The 20,729-nt window shown below is 49.4% G+C and overlaps 1 protein-coding gene and 1 long non-coding RNA gene across 2 annotated transcripts in view; one reads left to right on the forward strand and one right to left on the reverse strand.

Moving 5' to 3' along the window:
• Window positions 1-539: 539 nt before the first annotated feature.
• LOC125368300 lies at window positions 540-16,989 on the forward strand. Its single transcript, XR_007214216.1, has 3 exons — window positions 540-680; window positions 2,133-2,138; window positions 16,978-16,989. It is a non-coding gene; the product is annotated as an uncharacterized LOC125368300 (long non-coding RNA).
• Cep89 (centrosomal protein 89) overlaps window positions 1,723-20,729 on the reverse strand; it is a 28,013-nt gene continuing 9,006 nt past the window's right edge. Inside the window, exons 8-19 of the mRNA XM_048369186.1 lie at window positions 20,333-20,575; window positions 19,685-19,830; window positions 18,965-19,015; window positions 18,015-18,098; window positions 17,368-17,471; window positions 16,633-16,748; window positions 15,726-15,906; window positions 15,032-15,199; window positions 13,782-13,923; window positions 8,476-8,565; window positions 3,339-3,508; window positions 1,723-1,956 (exon numbers count right to left, since the gene is read on the reverse strand). Of these exons, the coding sequence (XP_048225143.1) occupies window positions 1,746-1,956; window positions 3,339-3,508; window positions 8,476-8,565; window positions 13,782-13,923; window positions 15,032-15,199; window positions 15,726-15,906; window positions 16,633-16,748; window positions 17,368-17,471; window positions 18,015-18,098; window positions 18,965-19,015; window positions 19,685-19,830; window positions 20,333-20,575 (1,706 nt within the window). The 3' untranslated portion in view covers window positions 1,723-1,745. The remainder of the gene's footprint in view (window positions 1,957-3,338; window positions 3,509-8,475; window positions 8,566-13,781; window positions 13,924-15,031; window positions 15,200-15,725; window positions 15,907-16,632; window positions 16,749-17,367; window positions 17,472-18,014; window positions 18,099-18,964; window positions 19,016-19,684; window positions 19,831-20,332; window positions 20,576-20,729) is intronic.

The raw sequence follows: 20,729 nt of genomic DNA on the forward strand, positions 1-20,729 counted from the left end.
TTATTACCTTAATAAACTATATTGGTAAGTTAAGCTAGCTCCAACAGTAACCTGTTTATGGAATTTAGTTTTCTTCCCCAGGTAAGCAATTTTCTTTCCAAAATCCTAGCGGCGTCCAGTGGTGGTGGTTCACACCTGTCATCCTACCTAATTGGGAGGTTGAGAGCTGAAAACTGTGGTTCAAAGCCAGCCCTTGCAGGAAAGTCTGTGAGACTATTTTTGGTTTTGCCAGCCCTGGGGCTTGAACTCAGAGCCTGGGCACTGTCCCTAACTTCTTTTTGCTCAAGGCTAGCACTCTACCACTTGAGCCACAGCGCCACTTCCGGCTTTTTTCTATATATGTGGTGCTGAGGAATCAAACCCAGGGCTTCATGTATACGAGGCGAGCACTCTTGCCACTAGGTCATATTCCCAGCCCCGTCTGTGAGACTCTTTATCTCCAATGAACCACCAAAAAGCTGGAAGTGGATGTGTGGCTCATGTGGTAAAGCACTAGTCTTGAGTGAAAAAAAATCTCAGGCAAGAAGACTGTCTAGGTTCTGAGTTCAAGTCCCAGTACTGGCAGACACATACAAAAAAAAGATTCTGGTGGTTGTGCAGGAGCAGGGGGTGAGGGGCAGGCCATGACTCCCCAAATGCAGCGGCTGTACTGAAGCACTGAGGCCCAGCTCGCCACACACGTGGCTCGTGTCCCTCATCCTCGGGACTCAGGAGGCTGAGGCCTGGGCATCTCCAGTTTGAAGCCAGCTCAGGCAGGAAAGTCCCCGAAACTCTTACAATCTATATGTAACTACCAAAAGTCACAAATGGGGGCTGGGAATATGGCCTATTGGCAAGAGTGCTCGCCTCATATACATGAAGCTCTGGGTTCGATTCCTCAGCACCACATATACAGAAAATGGCCGGAAGTGGCGCTGTGGCTCAAGTGCTAACCTTGAGCAAAAAGAAGCCAGGGACAGTGTTCAGGGCCTGAGTGCAAGGCTCAGGACTGGCAAAAAAATAAAGAAAAGTCACAGTGGCTCAAGTGGTAGAGCACCTTGAGCACAAAAGCTCAAGGACAATGCCCAGACTCTGAATTCAAACCCCAGAACCAGGAAAAAATAAAGAAAAAAAAAACCCTGCAGGACCTAGTTCATAGGAACTACAGAATGGACAGGGACGTCAAGTAGTCACCTGCTCCACGCTCACTCGTCTTACAGGGAAACTGAGGTCCAAAGGGTGCTGGCATCATGAAGGCAGGGGCCAGCGAGGCATCCCCATGGTGGGCGGGTGCCCTGTGTGGGACGCACAGGCAGGCAGGTTGGAGGATGCAGAGGCCTGGCTATCCTGGAGTTTGTCATCCATCCTTCATCCCAGGCAACTAAGGCAGGAGGGTTGCAAGTTCCAGGGAAGCCTGGGCTACACAGACCTGTGTTAAAAACTCGAGGGTGGTTGGGCATTGGCAGCTCACATTTGTCATCCTAGCTACTCGGGAGGCTGAGATATGAGGATCACAGTTCAAGGCCAGCCTGGGCGGTGAAGTCCATGAGACTTCATCTCTCCAATGAACCAGCAAAAGAACAGAAGTAGAGCTGTGGTTTGAGTGGTAGAGCGCCAGCTCTGAAGAGAAAAAGCTAAGGGACAGCGCCTAGGCCCTGAGTTCAAGCTCCAGGGTAGGCACAAAAAGAAAAAAGGACAATTTGATGTCTGAGGTATGTCTGAAATGGTTTATTTCTCCGTGGGCCCGGTCGGGCCCCTGTCCTGTCCTAGCCCACGAGCTCCCACGTGCTGGGGTTAGTAGCGGGGTCAGGAGGCCGCACATCACAGCAGCGATCCCGCAGGCCTCCGTCCCGGCAGGGGTCCTGGCCGGCTCCTGGCGGGTCCCGAAGACCGGCCCTCTCCTGGAGGAGCTCACGCATCCTGCGGTTCTCTTTGGCCGTGGACTTCCACACAATCTCAAGCTCGCCTTCCATGTCTCTTTAATAAGATAAACATAAAATCAAGGGCAAGTTAAAAATAGCACCATTTATGAGAACTATGGACAGGGCGTGGTGGCTTACACACACAATCCTGGCAACCCGGGGGGGGGGGGGTGTGTGTGTGTGGAGGTGGGAGGATAGTGGTTTGAGGCCAGCACGTGCCATAAAAGCGAGACCCCCGTCCCCACGGACGAGCCACTGCGTACCTGTCACCCCAGCACAGGTGGGAAGCTCTACCTGAACAATAACTAATAGACAAAACGGGCTGTGGGTGAGAGGGCTCAAGCGGCCCAGAGCTCCACTTCCGGCTTTTTGCTGGTTAACTGGAGGTAAGAGTCTCTTGGACTGGTCAGCCTGGGCTGGCTTTGGTTGGAAAGGTCTCGGGATATTGGAGTGTCACACAAGAATAAGGCCAACCTTACTTCTGCAGCAGGGCATGCTACTGACAAGCCTGAAGGCAGCACTGTCCCGCATGCTGACTGGTCAGAGCCTAGGTTCACAATCTTGGGCAACTGGCTTGTTTTAGAAGGGTTAAGCCTTTGTTCTGATTGGTCAGAACTTAGGTTCACCATCTTGGGAAACTAGTTCATTTGAAATGGGTTAGAAGTTTATCTGAGCAGTCAACCAGAACTAGGGGATCTGGCCAACGTAGGAACTTGTCAGAAAAACAATTCCTACTCGGCTTGGCTTGTGCCACGCTGCCTGCCCCAGAAAAACAACTCTCCTAATAGGATGTGGCTGGATTAAACAAACAAACAAACAAAAAACAACTCTTGTTGCCAGGTGCTGGTGGCTCAGGCCTGTCATCCTAGCTACTCAGGCTTCGATCTGAGGATGGGGGTTCAAAACAGCCTGGCAGAAAAGTCCCCAAGAGAATCTCATCTCCACTAAACTACTCAAAAGGCTCAAGAGTGGAGCTGCGGCTGTAGAGCGCTAGCCTTGAGCAAAAGAAGCTCAGAGGCAGCACCCAGGCCCGGAGCTCAAGCCGTGGGACTGGCACAGGCGTGGACCACACACACACACACACACACACACACACACACACACAATGGTGTCAAGCACACAATGCGTGCATCAAGCAACTACTTTGATAGAAAATCTTCTCCTACACTTGGAACTTTGATCCTTACATCTCAGCCTGGATTGCAGGTGTGAGCACCGCACCTAGCCCCCTGATTACCTTTCATGGGAAGACTTCTAATGGGAAAGGCTAAAGGCCCAGGGAAGACCAACGAAAGGAGTTGAGACACATGAGTCACTGATGCTTTTTGTCAGAACAGCCAAAGCCAGGCACTCCAAATGTGAAGAGATAGAGAATGTGTGAGAACACACTGGGCTCGGCATGGGGCCTGTGTTGTCCTGCGGGGAGCTGGGACCCACCTCTTCTGCCGCAGCGCTTGGTCCAGCACCTCCTGCTTGTCCTGTAGCACACGCTGCAGGTGCCCCAGCTCCTGCTGGTACCGGGCCGCCTTGCAGGCGAAGTCCTCCTCCTGCTGCGTCAGCAGGTGGCTGGCGTCCCCCAGCCACAGGGCTGCCTGCTTCTTGTAGCCCTGGAGAGGAAGGAGCTCCGTGAGCGGGGCGTGCGGGCTCTGCCCTGTTCCTGCCGGCCCCAGCAGCCAGGCCCTCAGCGCACTAAGGTTGGCACGGGGAGCGCCCAGGGCTCACGCCTGCCACCCTCACTACTCAGGACGCTGAGATCTGGAGTACCACAGTTTGAAGCCAGAAGAGTCAGCCTCAACTCCAGCAAAAAAATCAGGTGTGGCTCAAGTGTCACAGCACGTGTCTAGCGAGAGCAAGGCCCTGTCTACCTGAGTTCAATTCTTAGTACATGTATGCATGCGTGTATATAGGTATGTATGTATGTACTCTGTGTATATATGCCTATGTACATGTGTGTACATGTGTGTATATACACATATACATTATATATACACATATATATCACATATGTATTTTTTCCCAGATAAAACCAAATTTCTTCCTCTATTTTGCAGTGCTAGGGATTGAACCCAAGGGCTCCAGAAACCTGAGTAAGTTGTGGGGTTTTTTTCCTCCTGGTGGTCGTGGGGCTTGAACTCTGGGCCTCAGCACTGTCCCTAGGCTCTTCAGCTCAAGGCCAGTGCTCTACCACTTTGAGCCACAGCTCTACTTCCAGTTTTCTGGTGGTTCAGTAGAGATAAGAGTCTCATGGCCTTTCCTCCCTGGCTGTGTAGGGCACTCTGAGGCCAAGCTGTAAGAGCAGACAGGGTTAAGAGGCTGGAAGGCGCCTGGTCAGTACTCAGCAGGCCAAGAACGGGACCCCGGAAAGGTAGAAACAGGTAGGGCAAGGTTCATGTCTACATGACCATTGGCTGGAGCCTATGGCGTCAAGTCACAGGTGGCTGGACCCCGTGATGCTGGAGACAAAGGCACAAATGTGCAAGGCACAGCTCTGGATTTCCCTGAGGGAGGCAGTGATCACGGCGGCCACAAAGGGCCTCTGTTCTCCACACCTACAGAGACCTTCCCTGTGCTTAACTACACGAGCAGCCTTGCTGGCGGGAGCTCGGGGCTCAAAGCCACTGAGCCTTGACGCCCTTGGCCGCCACTTGCTTAACTCTTTGTCTGTTCTCACTTCTCTGCCTCTGTTATCCTGTTGTGCTGTCCCAGGTTGCAGAGAGCAGCAGAGTAGATTTGAACCTTGATCCTCATATCTCAGCCCCCTGGGTAGTTAGGATGACAGGAGTGAGCCACCGGTGCCCCATCTGTATTATTATTTTCTTATTTTTTGGTATTGGGGAATCAAACCCAGGATGTATTGCACTTGCTAGGCAAGTGCTCTGCAACATCCCAGCTACATCCCAGCTCCTGTATTTTGTCCTTTTTTCTTTTGGTCAGTTGTGGGGCTTGGCCTCTGGTGCTGTCCCTGGGCTCCTCAAGCTCAAGGCTGGCACTCTTTACCACTTTTTTTTTTTTTTTTTGGCCAGTCCTGGGCCTTGGACTCAGGGCCTGAGCACTGTCCCTGGCTTCTTCCCGTTCAAGGCTAGCACTCTGCCACTTGAGCCACAGCGCCACTTCTGGCCGTTTTCTGTATATGTGGTACTGGGGAATCGAACCTAGGGCCTCGTGTATCCGAGGCAGGCACTCTTGCCACTAGGCTATATCCCCAGCCCTCTTTACCACTTTTGAGTCACAGTGCTACTTCTGGTTTTCTGGTGGTTAATTGGGGATAAGAGTCTCATGGACATTCCTGACCTGGCTGGCTTTGAACCTTGATCCTTAGATCTCAGTCTCCTGAATAGCGAGGATGACAGGCGTGAGCACCAGTGCCCGGCTAGTTTTTTTTGTTTTGTTTTTTGCCAGTCCTGGGCCTTGGACTCAGGGCCTGAGCACTGTCCCTGGCTTCTTTTTGCTCAAGGCTAGTACTCTGCCACTTGAGCCACAGCGCTCCCTCTGGCCATTTTCTGTACATGTGGTGCTGGGGAATTGAACCCAGGGCCTCATGTATACGAGGCAAGCACTCTTGCCACTAGGTCGTATCTCCAGCCCCTGGCTAGTTTTTTGTTCCTTTTTTTTTTTTGCCAGTCCTAGGGACTGATCTCAAGGCCTGAGCACTATCCCTGGCTGCTTTTTGCTCAAGGCTAGCACTCGGCCACTTGAGCCACCGTGCCACTTCTGGCCTTTTCTATAAATGTGGTGCTGAGGAATCAAAGCCAGGGTTTCATGTATACGAGGCAAGCACTCTACCACTAGGCCATATTCCCAACCGCAAGTATTTTGTTCTTTTTTTTTTTTGGCCAGTTCTGGAGCTTGGACTCAGGGCCTGAGCACTGTCCCTGGTTTCTTTTTGCTCAAGGCTAGCACTCTACCACTTGAGCCACAGCACCACTTCTGGCCGTTTTCCATATATGTGGTGCTGGGGAATCGAACCCAGGGCTTCATGTATATGAGGCAAGCATTCTTGCCACTAGGCCATATCCCCAGCCCCCCCAAGTATTTTGTTCTTAAGGGAAGATCTTTGCTAACTTTTCCCAGGCTAGGATTACAGGCATAAGCCACCATGCCCAGTCTTTTCTTTCACTTTTTTTCCCCCCAACATGGGGCTTGAACTCTGGGCCTGGGTGCTGTCCCTGAGCTCTGTAGCTCAAGGCTAGCGCTCTACCACTTGAACCACAGTGCTACACTGGTTTTCTGGTGGTTAACTGGAGATAAGAGTCTCACAGATTTTCCTGCCCCAGGCTGGCTTTGAACCACTATCCTCAGATCTCAGCCTCCTGAGTAGCTAGGATGACAGGCATGAGCCACCAGCACCTGGCTTCTTTTCCTTTTTTTTTTTTTAATAGTTGTATGGTATTTTATTGTGTGTGGGGAAAAGTTTAAGTAACTGATAAGTACTGTTTTTTTGGTGCTGAAACTGGGGACTAAACTCTGGACCGCAACCTCTTACTTGGATGGCTGGTGCTCTACTACTTGAGCCACAGCTCTATTTCCAGCCTTTTGCTGGCTAATTGGAGATAAGCACCTCACAGGGTGGGTACCAGTGGCCCACGGCTGTCATCTTAGCTACTCAGGAGACAGATCTGAGGATCAAGGTTCAAAGCCAGCCTGGGCAGGAAAATCCATGAGACTCATCTCCAACTAACCCCCCCACCCCCCCAAAAAAATCCATTAGTGGAGCTGTGGCTCAAGAGGTAGAGCACTAGCTTTCAATGATAAGGCTCAAGGACAGTGCTCAGGCCCTGAGTTCAAGATTTAGGAGTGGTGTGCGTGCGCGCGTGCGCGCACACACACACACACACACACACACACACACACCCCTTACTGTTTGTCTTTAAACTGAGGCTGGCTCTAAACTGAGATCCTCCAATGTTAGCCTCCTGAGCAGCTAGGGCTATTTCTATCAGTACAATCTTCAATTCCTTTTCCTGAGTGCCAAATGTTCCTCCCTCCCCTTCTCTCCTTCCTCCTCTCACCTCCTTCCCATGCTTTTTTTTTTTTTTTTTTTTTTGCCAGTCCTGGGCTTGCACTCAGGCCCTGGGCACTGTCCCTGAGCATTTGCTCAAGGCTAGCACTTGAGCCATAGCTCCACTTCCGGCTTTTTCTGCTTATGTGGCACTGAGGAGTTGAACCCAAGGCCTCATGCATGCTAGGCAAGCACTGTAACACTATGCCACACTCCCAGCCCTTCCATCTCTTTTTTTGCAGTGGTTATTTTGAGCTATGAAGCTGTTGTAGGGAGTACAGCTGACTCCATCTTGAGTAGGGAAACATGGTAGGAAATGTTGGGGGGAGTAGATTAGGTCAACATGACCCCCAAATTCTGCTTCTGTAAATGGCTTGTTTGTTGCTTGCTCTATCCCCTGCATCAACCTCCTACATCTATACCACGCTTGCTTGTTAATGTTGCTTGCTCTGCCTCCTGCGTCATCCCCCTACATCTGTGCTATGCTTTTACCTTTATAAACCCCAAGTTGAAGACTTCTCGGGGTCACGGTGGCAGCTCCCAAGTCTGCACCGTGTCCCTGGCCAGTCAGCCCGTTTCTCAGTTGCAGTTTCAGCTCCCAAGTCTGTGCTGCGTACCTGGCTGGTCAGTTCACTTTTTTTTTTTTAATTAAATTTTATTGACAAGGTGATGTACAGAGTGGGTACAGTTACATAATAAGGTAATGAGTACATTTCTTGTCATATTTATTACACCCTCCTTCATTTTTCTTTCCCTTCTCTAGTTCAGGTAAGCATATATACAATATCCAGTGTACCAAAATCATACACAGTGACCACATGGGGTATGCTAAAGGAAATTCACCTAGTTCATTAAACGTAACCACAACAATAAAGTCCTCCTGTGTCCTTCTCGTGGAGTTCATTTTGCTTAGCCTCGTCTTATATAATCATATGTACATAGCTGTTGAGCTACTGTGATCCTCTGATAGGTCTATCCTAGACCTTTTTATGTTTGTTTAGTAGTTGTTTGGTTTTAGATACATAATGTAAAGTCACTGACTCAAACATGTGGAAATACCATTTGCAAAGAAGTTTGTTAATTTACAGACCTGATCTCTACCGTTCTCCCGCCACCCCCTCCGTAATAATCATGTATCAAGGAGACCATGCGCCTTTGTTCTCTGCATTCTAGGCTTGTCTCAGTTCACTTTTTGCTTCCCCAATAAACCCATCTTTTTGCTTGAGACTGTCTCTGAGTGTGGACTCTTGGAGGGATGGGGAATCCCTTCCCTCGAGCCCCGTAACAGAAGCCATCTCTCTCCCCTGGCAGACCGCTGCAGGGGGGGGGGGGGTGACTTTTTTTTTTGCTTCGCACTGAAATTGGAATGACAAGTATATGTGACCATGTCTAGTTGCAAGTGGAAAAGGGTCTGGAAAACTTTCCTACCTGAACTTTCCTCTGCTCACAATCCCCCCATTCTCAAGTCTCCTGTGCTGCTGGGATTATAGGCGTGCACTGCCATGCCAGTCACAATGGCCTGTCTGGAAAGCCCCTATTCCCACAGGAAGGTTGATCTCTGGGGTAACCACTTACCTTGACTTTCTCCTCCAACTTCCCCAGGCGGATATTGCTTTTTATGATTTTGTCCAAAGTTCCATGCTTCTCGCTTTCTAGACATTTAGCCTTAAGAATAAAGTAGAAACCAAAATCAATGAGCTGTCTGTTTACAGGAATTTTTTTTTTTTTTTAATGCTTGGGCTGGGGAATGTATCTTAACTGGCAGAAAGCTTGCCTAGGAAATCTGACCCATTGGGTTTGAGGCCTCAAAAGTACACATTAAGAAAAAAATCCTGCGGGCTCCAGTGGCTCAGGCCTGTCATCCTAGCTACTCAGGAGGCTGAGATCTGAGGATCACAGTTCAAAGCCAACCAGGGCTTAGGAAAGTGTACGAGACTCTTATCTCCAATAAACCACCAGAAAACCGGAAGTGGCACTATGGCTCAAGTGGTAGAGTGCTAGCCTTAAGCTGAAGAGCTCAGGGAGAACACCCAGGCCCCAGGAGAGGGGGAGGGAGAACCTGCCTGACGCTGGTGGCTCATTCCTGTCATCCTAGACACTTAGGGGAAAACTGGAAGTGGAACTGTGGCTCAAAGTGGTAGAGCCCTAGCCTTAAGCAAAAAGGGCTCAGGACAGCACCCAGGCCCTGAGTTCAAGTCCTGTGACCAACAACAAAAATTCTTTCATACATTGTTCGCCTGGCTTCATCCCGTTCCTAGCCCCCTTCCCCCAACTAGTTTCCATCATCCTATGTGAGCACAGGGCACATATGGATCAACCCCCAAAGACAAAGTGAGGGTAGGAAGAGCTTCCAGAACCTTCTCTCTCCCTATAGTTTATGTAATCACTTCCATACAGCTAAGGAAATCAGTGCTCAGGTAAACAATCTATTTGTAACTTGACCACTGTGATTCATTCTGACAGAATAAAGGATTGTAATACGGGCACACAGAGCTCTTCTCAAGGCCTGGGCTGATACATCCGTTTATCCAACAGGGCGCCAATGGGCCACAGGCACTATTAAACACTGCAGTTGCTAAAATTAGAGACAAAAGTTAACAGTGAGAATTCCCTCCTAGATAGCCTGAGGGGGCACACAGGCTTGGCAAAATAATAATAATAATAATAGATAATAAATAAATAAATAAGACAAGACCCAGATGCCTGGCGCTGGTGGTGCCTGCTTGTAGTCCCAGCTACTCAGGAAGCTGAGATATAAGAACACAGTTCAAATCCAGCTCTGGTAGAAAAGTATGGGAAACTCTTAGCTCCAATGAACCAGCAGAAAGCCGGAAGTGGAGCTGTGGCCCAAGTGGTAAAGCACCAGCCTTGCATGAGAGAGTGCCCAGACCAGAGTTCAAGTCCCACCACTGGCACACATAAAGAAAAAGGCAGGAGCAGAAAAGCCATTTTACCTTTGTTCTTGGCACTACTAAAGTTTGAACTCATCTCCTGCTTACCAGGCAGGCACTCTAGGACTTGGGGCATACCCCCACCACAGAGAACACATTATTATTGTTTTTATTTTCTTGCCAGTCCTGGGCCCTGAACTTAGGCCTGGGTACCGTCCCTGAGCTTCGTTTGCTCAAGGCTAGCACTCTACCACTTGAACCACAGCGCCACTTCTTGCATTTTTGCTGGTTAATTGGAAATAAGAGTCTCACAGGCTGGGCTGGGAAGATGACTTAGGGGTAGAATACTTGCTTAGCAAGCAGGAAGCCCTGAGTTTGATTCTTCAGTACCACATAAACAGAAAAGGCTGGAAGTGTTGCTGTGGCTCAAGTGGTAGAGTGCTAGCCTTGAGCAAATGAAGCTCAAGGACAGTGCTCAGGCCCTAAGTTCAAGCCCCAGGACTGGCAAAACAAAAACAAAAACAAACGTCTCAGGGACTTTCCTGCCTGGGCTGGCTTTGAACTGTGATCCCTATATCTCAGCCCCGAGAAGCTAGGATTACAGGCAAGAACCACCCAGCACCTGGCTCAAATTTCTTTCTAGAAGAGTCAGGAAGAACTTAGCAATCTTAGAACTTGGGCATGTATAGTCTGCTATAGAGCTGCCATTGTAATGATGAAATGGTGTTTCCTAACATTAAATACAGGAGGGCCTCAAAATAAGTTGAATCAACCATTTCTTTTATTAAAAATAAAGGCGAGGGGTTGGAAATATGACTTAGTGGTAGAGTGCTTGACTCATATACATGAAGCCCTGTGTTCAATTCCCCAGCACCACATATAGAGAAAACGGCCAGAAGTGGCGCTGTGGCTCAAGTGGCAGAGTGCTAGCCTTGAGCAAAAAGAAGCCAGGGACAGTGCTCAGGCCCTGAGTTCAAGCCCCAGGACTGGGAAAAAAAAATAATAAAGGTGAACATTCCCCCAGGAACAGCCTGCATCTTATGCCCATGTTGTTCTTTTTTTTTTTTTTTTTGGCCAGTCCTGGGCCTTGGACTCAGGGCCTGAGCACTGTCCCTGGCTTCCTTTTGCTCAAGGCTAGCACTCTGCCACTTGAGCCACAGCGCCACTTCTGGCCGTTTTCTGTATATGTGGTGCTGGGGAATCGAACCCAGGGCCTCATGTATACGAGGCAGGCTCTCTTGCCACTAGGCCATATCCCCAGCCCCCCCATGTTGTTCTTGATGAATTTACTATCTAAGAAAAAGGACAGAGCCTTCACAACCCGACCCCCTTCCCCACGGCCTGACCCTGGAGAAAAGCTAGAGATCTCCAGGTTCCTTGCTTCCTCCCTTGCTTCCTCTGCCCGTGACACTCATTCATGCGAGACCTCTGACTGAGCCAGCCCAGGCTCTCAGGAGGCATGGGGGGATGAGGTGCCTGCTTCATGTGGAGAAGAATGGAAGATGCAGGGGAGACTCGGAATGGTCCCCCCAATCAGTGTCCACCCATGGAGAGGACGCCGGGGGTAAATCCTACCAGATCTTTCTCAATACAGTGTCTTCTGTCGCTGTCTGATTGCTCACAACCAGTGTGGAAAAGGCCCTGAATCATGCCTGCTCCTGCTGGCTGGGCTCTGACATCTAGGATACCAATACTTGACTTAATGTCCCTCCGAAGAAAGAATGTCCCTGTGCAGCTTGCAGCTATGCTTGTGGGCTGCAGTTTACTTCAGTGGTCTATGGTGTGTGTGTGTGTACACATACATGCACATATATATGGTTCCATTATACATAACACACACACACACACACACACACACACACACACACAACGGTTCCATTACACATAACACACACACACACACACACACACACACACACAACGGTTCCATTACTGGGGCATTTGAACTCATCTCGTGTGCTCTCACTTTGCTTCTTTTTTTTTTTTTTGGCCTGCCTGAGCACTGTCCCTGGCTTCCTCCCTCTCAAGGCTAGCACTCTGCCACCTGAGTCACAGCGCCCCTTCTGGCCGTTTTCCATATATGTGGTGCTGGGGAATCGAACCGAGAGCCTCATGTGTTGGAGGCAAGCACTCTTGCCACTAGGCCATACTCCCAGCCCCCTCACTTTGCTTCTTTAGTCAAGGCTGGGGCTCTACCAGTTGAGCCATAGCTCCACTTCTGGCTTTTTGGTGGCTCATTGGAGATAAGTCTCACAGACCTTCCCACCTGGGCTGGCTTTAAACTGAAATCCTCAGATCTCAGCCTCCTGAGTAGCTAGGATGACAGGCGTGAGCCACTGACGCCAGGCTTCAACTCTCCTGTTTCATCTTCAAATAAGGAAAAGGTTAGGCAGCTTTATGAAAATGACATAGGCTATGTCTGTGGGGGTTATATAAACACACAAGGGCTTCTATTCCTACTTAGATCAGTGGACAAATTCCCTCCATTTACCCTCTAAAATCACCTCTGACCTTACTGTAAAGTTTGGGTTATTTGCCTTTTTTAAAAAAAGTTTTGAGTTAGGCATTCGTGGCTCCCGTTTGTAATGCTAGCTCTTCAGGAGGCTGAGATGTGAGGATGAGAGTCCAAAGCCAGCCAGGGTTTACAAACCCAAAACTAATCTCAAACTAACTACTAAAAAGCCAGAAGTGGATGTGTGGCTCAAGTGGAAGAGCACTGGCTTTCAGCAGAAAAAGCTAAGTGAGAGTGTGCAGCCTTGAGTTCAAGTCACACACACACACACACACACACACACACACACACACACACACACACACGTTTGGCTGAGATTGATGTGGTGGTGAATGTTTATAATCCCAGCACTGGGGAAGCTGAGGAAAAAGGATGGTAAATTTGAGGTTCAAAATGTAAATAAATAGGGCTGGGAATATGGCCTAGAGGTAAAGTGCTCGCCTCGTATACATGAAGCCCTGGGTTCAATTCCCCAGCACCACATATACAGAAAACGGCCAGAAGTGGCGCTGTGGCTCAAGAGGTACAGTACTAGCCTTGAGCAAAAAGAAGCCAGGGACAGTGCTCAGACCCTGACTGAGTCCATGCCCCAGGACTGGCAACAACAACAAAAAAAAAAACGAACAAACAAAACGTAAATAAATAAATAATTCTCGTTTTTGCGTATTTAGTAAATATCAGATTTTGGAGAATTTCTGGCTGGAGATCTTGCCCAAGTAGTAGAGCACCTGCCTACCACATGTTAGATCCTGACTACAACCTTTCCCCCACAAAAACAAAGAGAAGGAAAGAGAATTTGGAAATGTGGGCTGAAATTCTAAGATACAGATATATGATAGATAGACAGACAGACAAAAAGATGGAACAATCTAGAGGTAACTTTGCTGAGTGGCACATGCTTGTAATCCTACAACTTGGGATGTTGAGGCATGAAGATCAAGAGATTGAGGCCAGTCTACGTTTTAGATAGTGAGAGACCCTCATTCAAAAAAAAAGAAAGAAAAGATAGCAAAACAAAATATTCTTTTTTTTTTTTTTGGCCATTCCTGGGCCTTGGACTCAGAGCCTGAGCACTGTCCCTGGCTTCTTTTTTGCTCAAGGCTAGCACTCTGCCACCTGAGCCACAGCGCCCCTTCTGGCCGTTTTCCATATATGTGGTGCTGGGGAATCGAACCGAGAGCTTCATGTGTAGGAGGCAAGCGCTCTTGCCACTAGGCCATATTCCCAGCCCCCAAAATATTCTTAAAAATCACATTTGCAGCTGCTGTGTGCTGCTGGCTGACACCTGTAATCCTCGCTGCTCAGAAGGTTGAGATCTGAGGATTGGGTCTAAGACTCATGTCCAATGAACCACCAAAAAGCTCAGGGAATGTGTCTAGGTCCTAATTTCAAGTGCCAAGACTGGCACGAAACAAAACCAAAAGTCCCATTTGCATTTTGCCTTGTCATTAAATTAAGGTCACCTTGAGGAAGCTTACCAAATGTTTGAGGCCATCTCGCTCCTGGGCTAAATTCTCTGTCAAGGTAATGAGGCTGGCCAGGTAGTTATGAGCACAGAGCTCGTTCTTCAAGGCTTTTTCTGCATGCTTTTTGAGAGAATCCATTTTCTTCTGGTATTTCCTAGATGGTTTGAAATGGGGAGACACAGACGGGTCAGTCTGCGTGGTGAGGTCTCAGGGAAGCGCTGGATTACAAAACAGCAGGCACGCTCACAGTTAAATACTCCTCCTAGCTGGGAGCCTGTAGCTCACGCCTGTCATCCTAGTTACTTAGGAGGCTGAGATCGGAGGATCGTGGTTCAAAGCCAGCCCAGGCAGGAAAGTCCCTGAGACTCTTGTATCTACTTAACCACCAAAAAGCTTGAAGTGGAGGTGTGACTCAAGTAGTACTGTGGCAGCCTTAAACAAGAAAACCTAAGCAGGAGTGTGTGAGGTCCTGAGTTCAAGCCCCAGTATGGCTCAAAATAAATAAGCAAGCAAATGCTCTTCTTGAGCACTCTGGGTAGCTCAGAGTGAGATCTTGCCTAGCATGCATGAGGCTCTGTGCTTACTCCTGAACACAAAAATAAAAATATAAAAACTGCTCTGCTCAGCAACTTAAAGTCTATTATGTTTCAAGGTGAGCAGAAGTAAATGCATTCATTGGGACTCAAATCATAATAACTGAGTCCCAATAAATTAATAGGATTCATGATAAGCCTGTCAATGGACAGGTTAATATTATTCAATTGATTCGGGGGGGGCGGGGGCTCACATTCTGAAAGATACTCGTGAAAATACCAAAGTAGCCTTTGGAGGAAATAGTAAGCTTCTAGACGTTCCGAGTATCACCGCCCATGGTGTGAAAGGCAGTAGTACAGATTTGAACTCAGGGCTTTACCATCATCTATCTTGGCTTTTTGCAGCGACAGCTGGCGTTCTACCACTTGAGCCACACCTCCAGGCCCAGCAGAAGCTGGCTAAGTGGAGGTAAGAGTCTCTCAGATTTGACTGCCCAGGCTGGCTTGGAACCGAGAGCCTCAGATCTCAAGCCTCATTTCATGAGTTTAGATTATAGGCGTGAGCCCACCAGTACCTGGCTATATTTAATATTTTAGCACCCAATCACTGGGACTACCCTTTTCCATTCTATCAGAAAAATACATGAAAAAAGAAATGCAATGGGCGATTCCTCATTCTTTTAAACACTGAGAAATGAAGAGTTCAGGGAGAGCTCATGTGGAGGGAACCTGTTCTTCTTCTGTGACTGCTCAAGGCTGGCCTGCAGTGCTTTGTTCCGAGAGGCCCAGTTCTTCTTTTCCAGCAACAGACTCTTGTTCTGCACCTGCAGGACGGTCAGCTTCTCCAGCAGCTCCTCCAGCTCCGCCCGTTCCTTCTCCTCCTCTGCCTGCAGCTGGCTGGAGGATGGAGAAGCAAGCACAACTAGCCGAGCACTGATGCCTCCTGCCTGTGCTCCCAGCCTCTCAGGAGGCTGAGCTCTGAGGATCATGGTTTCAAGCCAGACTGGGCAGAAAAGTCCATGAGACTCCTATCTCCAAAGAACTGCCAAAAAGCCAAAAGAGGAGCTGTGGTTCAAGAGGCCGAGCACTAGCCTTGAGTTTAAAAAAAAAAAAAAAAAAAAGACTCAGGGGCAGTGCCCAGGCCTCGAGTTCAAGCTCCAGGACCAGCACAAAATAAATAAACAAAATAGTAAATAAGCGAAACAAAATAGTTGTAATTCTTACTCTCACATACCTGCCCTTGTAGGTTAAAAAAAAAACTATCAGGGATAAAAACCTAGATTAAAACCTGGGTATAAAAGCTGAGGCAGAACCATCACTTGGGCCCAGAGTTCAAGGCTGAGCTAGGTCTACATGGCAGAACCCAGTGGCCCAGTTCCCCTGGCTTTACCAGCGTGCACTCCCCGAGCCTCCGCCTTCTCACCTCTGTAACTTGTTTACAATGGAGTTATGCAGGTCCATGGTGACCTTGCTGTCCACGTCTGCCCTGAGTTCCTGGCAGGTGGCCTGCAAGGCCTCCAGCTGCTCCTTGCTCTCCACCAGCTCCTTCTCCTGACTCTGGGATTTCATCTCCAGCAGCATGAGTTGTTTAGTCAGCTTAGACACTGAAAAGCAAGAGAATGGTAAAGACTTGGCAGGAGAAAAGACAAGAACACATACTAGCCGAGTGTTATGGCACCAGACCGCAATCCCAGCCACTTAAGAAGCTGAAGCAGGAGGATGGAGAGCTCCAGGCTCATCTGGGCTACACAAAGAGATCTGTTTGCCAAAATCAAAACCAGCTGTGCACTGGTGGCTCATGCCTGTCATCCTAGCTACTCAGGAGGCTGAGATCTGAGGATCACAGTTCAAAGTCAACCAGGGCTTAGGAAAGTCTGTGAGACTCTTATCTCCAATTACCCACCAGAAAACTGGAAGTGGCGCTGTGGCACAAGTGGCAGAGCACTAGCCTTGAACTGAAGAGCTCAGGGATAGGACCCAGGCCCAGAGTTCAAGTCCCAGGAGTGACACACACACACACACACACACACACATCAAAGCCAGCCAATCAACCAAAATCCCTCGAGTACTAATTACTAGGAATCAGCTTATAAAAATATCCCTTGGGAAGAGTTAAGGCTTTATACATAAAACTGCTTCCCTGGTACTAAGGTTCTGCTAAGTGAACAGTCCACGCTGTAGTATCAGTGCCACCGGATTCCATTCTGGGAAATGAGCGGACACCCTGCAGAGCACTCACAGGAAAGCCGGCAGTCGTGAGGTGCGTGGGTGCTCCAAGTGCCAAGGAGTGGGGGGAGAAGGGGGAGCACCGCCCTGCAGGCTCAGCTCACCTTCCTGCTGCTGCTCCCGATGGACGTCCTGGGCTTTGTTCTCCTGGATCATCAACTGCTCTATCAACAACTTGTTTTCCTCCAAAACCAGCTCGGCTTGCGTCTGAAGCTGCTGCCTGTGATGATGTGTGAAAATGAGCTGTGACTGCGGGGGACTAGGCGTGCAGGCTCGCGAATCTCCAGATCTGCCCAACCAACCCAACACAGCAGATCCTGCGCATGCAATGTGGGGGAGGGCAGCGATGTCCCAAGTGGGGCTCCCCACACTAAACGTGCGTGCACACGCGTGCACATGCGCACACGCACACACTCACACACGGAGAAGGAGGGATGAGCACCCACCAGTGCACCCAGGACCCAGGGAGCAATCAAAACAGCCAGTCCTGATCTGATGTTTGGTGCTGGTTGTGAGGCTTGAACCCAGAGCCTTGGTGCTGTCCCTGAGCTTTTTCTGTGCCAGGCTGGTGTTCTACCACTTGAGCTGCACCTCCACGTCCAGCTTTTTGCTGGATTGTAGCAAATAGGAGTCTCACAGATTTTTCCTGCCAGGCTGGCTTTGCACTGTGATCCTCAGATCTCAGGCTCCTGAGCAACTGGGATGACAGGTGTGAGCCACTCTCCCTTCAACTACTTCAGCTAGGGGAAGAAGATGCACTTGTGTATTTCTGTGTCATTTCCTACAGCTTCTCTGGGGTCTGTGTGCTCTGGGACACGAGGTACAGGGCCGACACTTGCCGCTCCGCCATGCTGGCAGCCATGCTCTTCTCCATCACCCGGTGCAGGCCTTCGTTCTCCTCCACCACCTGCTGCACCCGCACCCTGAACGCGCGCATCTCCTCCTGAAACACAGCGGACGTGGGGGGCCATGTCAGCCTCCCCTGACACTGCCTGCAGTCCTGGCCGCCTGCCCACCCTCAGGGAGGAGACCAGGATCCCGGCACGCCACCAACTCCCTCCCTCCCTTCCTTCTTTGCCCCCTCCTTCCCTTTCTTATTTATTTTTGTGCCACTGCCTGGGCTTGAAGTCTGGGTCACTTAACAGGGTCCCCAAGCCTTCTGAGCGACAATGGCCAAAAATGACCTTCATGGCCAGAAGCTGTCCCGGGCCTTGGAGGAGCAGGCAGGGATGGGTATGGCGTCCATAGCTCCAGTGGTAAGCTTCCTGGGACCAGCATGCCAAAGTTTACCTAAACACACATGACCTAGGACTGGCCTTGTCTGCCTCTACCACTGCAGCCACAATTGTACGTCCAGCCTTTTGCTGCTTCATGGGAGATGAGAGTCTCATGGACTTTCCTGCTGTGAACTGTGTGATCCTCAGTCTCAGCCTCCTGACTAGCTGAGATTACAGGCATGAGCCGCCAACCCCAGGCAGGCCCCTACCTCAAGGGTAGCATTCAGCTGGTCCTTCTCGTCCATTCTGTCTTCATAAGCCAGCAACAGGGGTGAAAGGTACTTGATATCCACCTGAACATCATAGAGGAAAAGGGGGTTCACAGAAGCTGGGGCTGGTGGTTTACACGGTAATCCTAGCTACTTGGGGGGCTGAGACTGGGAGGATGGTAGCTCCCTAGCCTCTTCCACACCCACAGTGGAGTGCGGGGCACATGCCTAGCATACCAAGCTACATGGGAAGCTGGAATTGGGAGGCTCACAGTTCTAAGTCAGCCCAGGCAGACAGTCCTCAGACCCCATCTCCATGAGGGAGGCTCAGCTTGGTAACCTGTGATGTTAGCAACAGTGGGAGGCCCAAAGCAGGCGGCTCACAGTCCAGGTGCCAGCTTGGGTAGAAAGCAAGGCCTTATCCTAAAAACCACCACTGAGGGGACTACTGGAAGAGTGGTTCAGGGGTAGAGTGCCCACCTCAAAAGCACAAGCCCTAAGTTCAAATCCCAGGACCAACACACACACACACACACACACACACACACACACACACACACACACACACACACACACACACGGCTAATGGCATTCTTAAACCTAAACCCAAGCAGAAAACTTATTTCCGTGCTAGTCCTGGGGCTTGAGCTGGGGACCTGGGCACTGTCCCTGGGCTTTTGTGTTCAAGGCTGGTGCTCTAACACTTGAGCCACACGTCCTCTGGCTTTTGGTGGTTCACTGCAGATAAGGGTCTCATGGACTTTCCTACCCAGGTTGGCTTTGAACTGTGATCCTCAGATCTCAGCCTCCTGAGCAGCTGGGATGACAGGCGTGAGCCACTAGCACTTGACCAACAGCAAACTTGCCTCAATGCAAGAAAATAAGAATTCTTTTGGAGTGGTTCTCAGTCATGACATAAAGAGAGCTCAGATTCAACAGCCATCTCTTACCAGCCAGGGGGGCGTGGGGCCATTTGCTGGGAGGGCGCCGGCGTCTGAACTCTAAGAACAAAACGTGGCAGACAAAATAAACTGTGTCCTCCACCCCTCCAAGGCTTGGATTTCCCTCCTCCTTCCTTCCCTCCCTGCATCTTCCCCCTACCCCCATGCACACTCTTATCAGGTGTAACTCCAAGCAGTGCTGCCCAGAATCGTGGGCATGGTCATGCCTGAGGGAGCTTCGCACTGAACATGCAGCGAAGACTTCCCATCTTGGACCTGGGTATTTCCCTACTGCTTAGTATTTCACAAAGGGGCTTCATTTCCTTTATTCTGGGAAAAGAAAGAAATGGGGTTGGGCCTGAGAATGTTTTTTGGCATATCTGTATTTTTTTGTGCCAGTCCTGGGGTTTGAACTCAGGTTCTGGGTGTTGTTAAAGTTTTATTTTGTTTGCTCAAGGCTGGTGCTCTACCACTTGAGCCACAGCTTCACTTCTGGCTTTTTGGTGGTTTGCTGAAGATGAGGGTGTCACATATTTTCCTATGCAGGCTGGCTTCAAATCCATCCTCAGACCTCAGCTTCCTGAGGAGCCGAGATTACAGGTGTGAGCCACTGGTGCCTGGCTCTGAATATAATTTCATATAAATTCTAAAGTGCAAAAAACAAGAAAGCAACTCAACCCTAAAGGCCAGGAGGAAGTCTGGGAGCTTTTCCCTAGCTAGAAGCATTACCTCTTCCTCGGACAAATGCCTGAATTTTGTTTGGTAGCGACTCAGTTCCACATTCAAACGATGGGTGATGGCTTTCAACTGGTCATTTTCATGTTCCAGCTCTTCCACGTGCTTTCTTAGAGAAAGCAACTCAAGTGTAGCAGGTACTAGAGAAAATGGCTTAGGATTACACCTTGAGAAACACTACCAGCCCATGTTCATAGCATGCTCATCACTTGGCCTTTGTTTCCCTTCTAGGCTCACAGGTAATATATACACAACCTCTATCAAAGCTACACAGTTATTTGGTAAGAATGAGATAGCAAGCCCCACGGAGTGGCTCATGCCTGTCATCCCAGCTATTTGGGAGGCCGAGATCTCAGGATCACAGTTCAAAGCCAGCCCAGGCAGTAAAGTCCATGAGACTCTTCTCTTCAAATGCAGCACACACACAAAAAGACCTGTAGATGGAGCTGTGGCTCAAGTAGTAGAGCAAAAGCCTTGAGCAAAAAAGCCAGGCAAGACCACGAGGCCCCAAGTTCAAGCCACACGACCAGCACACATGAAAGAAATGATACAGCAGATGGAGTCAATCATCAGTGCTCATCAGGGTATTAATGAATCTTAAAGATGACAACATGAAATCCAGACATCCACTTGAAATCTTACCTCTCAGGACGAGGGAGGTACCCCCTCCCTGACCGGACGCCTGCGCAGCCTCTTCCGGCCTTTGGTCGTCCTGCTCCAGCTTCTCAAGTTTTGACTGTAAATCTTTCACTTCTTTCTTTGTAGCATTTAGATGAGCTCTGAGAGTGTGATTTTTTGTGTTTAGGCGCAAATTTTCTTCTTTCAACTCCTCAAACTTTTCTTTGGTTATTTCTACAAATCTCTGTCGTACTCGACCAGCTAGATCTGAAAGGTATGGGATTGGGGAGGGGGGGAAGGGGAGAGCTTAAAAGGTTGGATATTTGCTGTTTTACATCACAAGCATATGACCCAAGACACCGGTGTCTCATGCCTGTAATCCTAACTACTCAGGAGGATGAGGTCTGAGGATCGAGGTTCA

The sequence above is a fragment of the Perognathus longimembris genome, chromosome 20 (assembly GCF_023159225.1).
Source record: "Perognathus longimembris pacificus isolate PPM17 chromosome 20, ASM2315922v1, whole genome shotgun sequence".
Taxonomy (NCBI): domain Eukaryota; kingdom Metazoa; phylum Chordata; class Mammalia; order Rodentia; family Heteromyidae; genus Perognathus; species Perognathus longimembris.